This window comes from Penaeus vannamei, chromosome 12 (genome assembly GCF_042767895.1).
Source record: "Penaeus vannamei isolate JL-2024 chromosome 12, ASM4276789v1, whole genome shotgun sequence".
Lineage (NCBI taxonomy): Eukaryota > Metazoa > Arthropoda > Malacostraca > Decapoda > Penaeidae > Penaeus > Penaeus vannamei.
This window is the reverse complement of record NC_091560.1, coordinates 27,695,532-27,700,531: the sequence shown is the minus strand read 5'-3', so window position 1 is coordinate 27,700,531 and position 5,000 is coordinate 27,695,532. Positions and strand designations below refer to the sequence as shown.

Here is a 5,000-nt window from a genome sequence, read left to right as displayed (position 1 = left end):
GCACGATACTCTGGTTTTGGACTTAAAGTCTGGAGGGTGTGTCACTCTCGGTAACAATTACCATAAATAAGAAGCATTAATGTACCAGTAACGTAAGAATACATAGAACTGTTCTGTTCATATATTGATACTATTTACAAAATATCTGTCCCTGACATATTTAGATACAAAGAATTAATATCCTATCAGAAATAATAAACTTCCTTTTTGATTTACATAAACTGTTGGCAGCAATGGAAATTATGATATTTATTATACATTATCATCATCCCTTTTATGTTTATGATATATATGCTATGAAACCATGATTTTCTTTTAGCCAAATGAATATAAACATAAATCCTTCAACAGCAGAAAAGCATAATCTACTTTACACTATTTCAAATAAAAAATAAAAAGTAATGGTAAAAATAGCCTAGGAAAGAAGACTTCCAGACAAAAGGCTGTCCCAAAAAACACACCATGTTCAGTTCCTAGAAAGGTTAAGGCCAAGAAGAAATTAAGTTCAGTACTGGTACCTCAAAGCCATTTCTACAAATTTTCTTCATCTTCTAACTTCTAGCTTCAATAGTAATATATGTTTGGTATGTAATTTCACTGTAATAGACTATATAAATAACAGACAAATATCCAGAGATCCTTCCTAAAATTATCATTCAATTATAATTTTTTACCAGATAATTTGCAACTTTCTTTAGTCATCCTGATACCAGTACTCTGACTAATGCAGGGTTTCTTTATGAAGCCAGGTGGCAGCATAATTCAGTGGCTGAGCGCAGGATCTACAGGAGCAAAGTGACCAGCTAGCCCCACTAAGTCATTCCTAACTTAAGATGCGTGTTACTCTATGGACATACTCTCATAGATAATTTGGATTGAGGCCAACTTTGACTGTACCTTAACCTTTCCACTTTACAAGAACTCAATAAATTTCCACAACAGCACAGCCACTGACCAATAAATGCTGCTCATGTGAACATAGCCTAATGCCCATTGCTAAAGAACAGATTATGGAAGACAAAAATAATTTAATGCATAGATCTGTGCACTTTGATACATGCATTGCAGGTTGCTCTTAATTTTGTAGATTTCATATATCCAATAATATTTCAAATGCTTTTTATGACTATTTCATTACTTTCTTCTCTATCACCCTGCAGTCCCAATATAAATAATAACACATCTATTTCTCTTTTGCCAATTATGGAATAATAAATCTATCAGCCACAAGGAATGGAACTTGGGTGAAACAAAGCAGTGTCGTTGCAAATGGTTAAGCATTCTAGCAAACTTCCAGGCCCTATATTCTAGAAAGGCCATTTACCTGTATTCATACTTTCTTAGGGCATTTTCTGTATGTGCCATAAAAGTTGATCCCGTATTAAAGTTTAATCTAAATCTCTAGTGCGCATGTGCAATGGCAGCACCTGGGATCAACTTTTAATACACCTCTGAACCACCATTAACTCTTAAGCTCAAAATTTAATCCTGCACAAGCGCAGAAAAAGCTAGTTAATCCCATCAATCATGTATTGATACATAATGATGCCATCAAATCCACAGAAAAGAGAGAGTTGAGTTGCTATTAATGTTTATCATAGACAATAATGTAACAAATTCTGACATTTTCATGGTAAAAATGTGTATGAAAATTCATCAGCATATATTTTTTAAGTTGTGGGATACTCAGACTGCAGGAATAACTCTCAACAATGAAAGGAAAAACAAAGAAAATTCCACAGAGAATTCTAGAGTTTACAGATACAGGAAAGGCAATGTTATATCCAGGTTAGAAAAACACTCCCAATTTATGTAATATTTCAACAGAATGAAAAAGAAAGCTTTTAACATCACAATTACGTTTTAAATTCAAAGTATAAACTTCTTGAATCTTTAAACTACAATGACTTCAAAACCACATGGAAATTTGTAATCATATTCCTGGATAGCAACATCCTAAAAAAAATACTATTCTACCCCATGCCCAGCAATCACTCACAGTGAAAATAAACTGATGTTGCGAGTATCTTTTGTTGGACATCTTTAGTTTATTTGCCTTTAAAATTCAATGGGTATTTGAAGCTATTTATGTATATTTATTTGTAGTGACACAAATACACATCTTCATGATATAATACTGCCGTATATGTGTATACATACTTTTCCTCTGTAGCAAACCTTTTGTTATCAACATTAGTGTGTGATATGAAACTCGAAGAGGGTGACTGCTAATTTCCACTATACAAATACCCGCTCTTCCATGTAAAAGAATAGATTTACTGATAATCGCATTGACTCTTGCATCTGGTAATGTCTTACATCTTCTGTGCAAACACTGTGGATTTGAATTAAATGGATTTAAATTTACTACTCCAACCAACAACCTTTGGGGTACTAATGGAAATCCACAAAAATCACTGTATGAACCAAAAACAAAATTTGTGTGGAGACTTCACCCACAGACCCTATCCCTATCTCCGTATGTCCCTACCCAGGGTCTGCACCCAAACCCTCACCCAATTACCTAATTTTTTGTGACCTATTTCCTTCATTTTCATCATTACTATTTGTCTGCATAGATCATTTCATGTGTGAATGTAATTTTTATCTTTCCATTAGACAATGTCCTTAGATTTACCCTTGGTGCACTCATATGTAAATATATATCAAATACTTTGGGGGCCCAAATACATCAAAAACATAGGTAATTATTTACAATACAGATGCTCTCACCAGAGACTAAGGCTCCAACACTATGTCACAAAATTAATTCGACAATCTAAGTTGCTGTGACTAAGTGTTCCACGAGAGAAGGGTTAAAGAGGTGCTTAGGCTGTGAGCAGTGATGTCGACAATCTTTTTTCTTTATTTGTGGCATTATCATTTGTGTCTGCTGATTATTCATGACATTATCGTTTGTGTTTGCAGATTATTACAGTACCGATGCCCTTGCCAAAAACTAAGTCCCCAACTTCACATTAAAAAATTTATTCATCAATCTGAGTTGCCATGACCAGCTGTGCCCTTTGGGTACTGCCCGAGGGTAAGGTTGATGGGCAGCTCTGCCACCAACATACCCCAAGAAAGATTGTCTTCACCTGCAGATGCAATCACAACTATTATTGTACACAAAGTCATGCACTTACCAGAATCTTAAAAAGTTCCCCTTGTGCATATAAACCAAAGATATATACTGTATGTATGTGCTTTGACAAGACAAATTTCTCAATTTCTTTATATAGGTGTCAAGTGGTGAGACAATGCAGCTGAATCCATATTAGTTTCTCCCTTCCAATAGCCTGAACAAATAGAAATAAGGAAGTACATGTATATTCTATAAGCCAGCAATTAGACAAGGTTCTCTGAATACCCCATTTACAAATGAGGAATTTATAGAGGGAAAAATCTAATTCCTGCAGACAATCATACACTGGAAAAATCAGGGAATAAAACACTGCAAGGAAATGGAAACAACATTCTTTGACGATCTTCAAAGTTCTTTATGATGCAAGGAATTTGCCATTTTGCTTATGCACTGTGATTTCTGTAAGGCCATGAGAATCAAAGTTCCTGTTTTGCGTCCACTGCTCTTGAGTCCCGACAATGCCCACCAAAAAATTTCATTATCTTCAATATATTTATTATTTCCCCAAAATATGATTTGATGACTTTGAAAAGCTGTTCTCTTGTCATGCATTTAAGAAAGAATACTTTTACTAGTAAAAATGAATGAATAATCTCATGATTACCCACAAGAACTAAGACGATTTGAAGGATCTGTAAAGCTGTTGTTCTCTTCTTTAAATGCTTTTACAAATAATGAATAATGAAAAATAGCCACATCACTTTTCATTTTTGCCCATACTTGAAACAGGAACCTTCATCTTTGTGGCTTAATGAACAATGCTAATTGCTACCAAGTGATGCAGCCTCCATCAATAAATTTTCAAAACCAAGGTACTGTACAAAATCCCAAACCTTTCCTACTTTCTATTCATTCCTGAGACTGAGGCTCAAGCCCCTCTGTAACCCCCCTTTTATTAGCACTTCGTGCCAACATATAGAAAATGGACAAAAACGCTCTGGCTGTGTAATGGTGTTGTGGACGTCTCTGACTGGTGATATGCAGCGAATATTTCCATCATTTCACAGTAAAAATGAGGCTGCTGCAACTGTACCTATGTTGTTTTATATTTTACTTCTCGTGCTCTACAAGATGGAAGTGTCATTTCTCCCAATGTCTGTGGATTGTCATTTCTCCCAATGTCTGTTGGAAATTAATACATGAATAACTGCAATATAACATTTGTTACTGATTTTTCTGCTGTATATTGACTTTTACCACAGTGGGGCCTGACCTACATACTTGAACTTACACACAAACACCAGAAACGTTGTATTAAATGAAAAGATCTTTGATTGTTAGCTATATCTCTTAAAAATTATTAAAATCAACTAACCAACCATAGACAACTTTCAAAAAATAGCATTTCAATGTTTTTTTTCATCTTTCCCCTTTAAATCTATTACCAAAAAAGGACAAACAAGCAAAACCGAGATGCATAACCCTTTGACTCTCCTTCACTCCTCAGGAGATGCAAAGCAATCATAATAAGTCACACCCCACGTGGTACATGATAAATAAATTTGCCAAAACATTTTTAAAAGTTTCCAATGAGAAACACCTTGCGATACACGTCCTTCCACGGCGGCGTTTTCCCTCTGGCGTTCTTATATATCTTCTTGTGGAGGAGCCTCTTCTCCAGGGGGCTCCTTGGGTCCTGCTCCATGGCTGCCAGACCTCAGCACAGACGCTCACTGAGAAATATAAATGTTAGGATGGAAGTTCTTGCTGTCACTCCTGCCCTCAGCTGACTGCCTCCTTCCCGCCAGCGAGGTTTGTCCCACTCCCTGTGTTGCTCGCGACGGGCTGTTACCTGTGTCGTTTATCCCCACTCCCTGTGGTGGGAAAATGGGCTGGTTATATTCAATTCGAAATG

At 35.9% G+C, this 5,000-nt stretch overlaps 1 protein-coding gene across 1 annotated transcript in view; it reads right to left on the bottom strand.

The window, feature by feature from the left end:
• LOC113823616 (RPA-interacting protein A) overlaps positions 1 to 4,924 on the bottom strand; it is a 23,319-nt gene extending 18,395 nt beyond the window's left edge. The window contains exon 1 of the mRNA XM_070128091.1: positions 4,686 to 4,924. Coding sequence (XP_069984192.1) covers positions 4,686 to 4,790 — 105 coding nt within the window. The 5' untranslated portion in view covers positions 4,791 to 4,924. The remainder of the gene's footprint in view (positions 1 to 4,685) is intronic.
• Between the last annotated feature and the right edge of the window lie 76 nt (positions 4,925 to 5,000).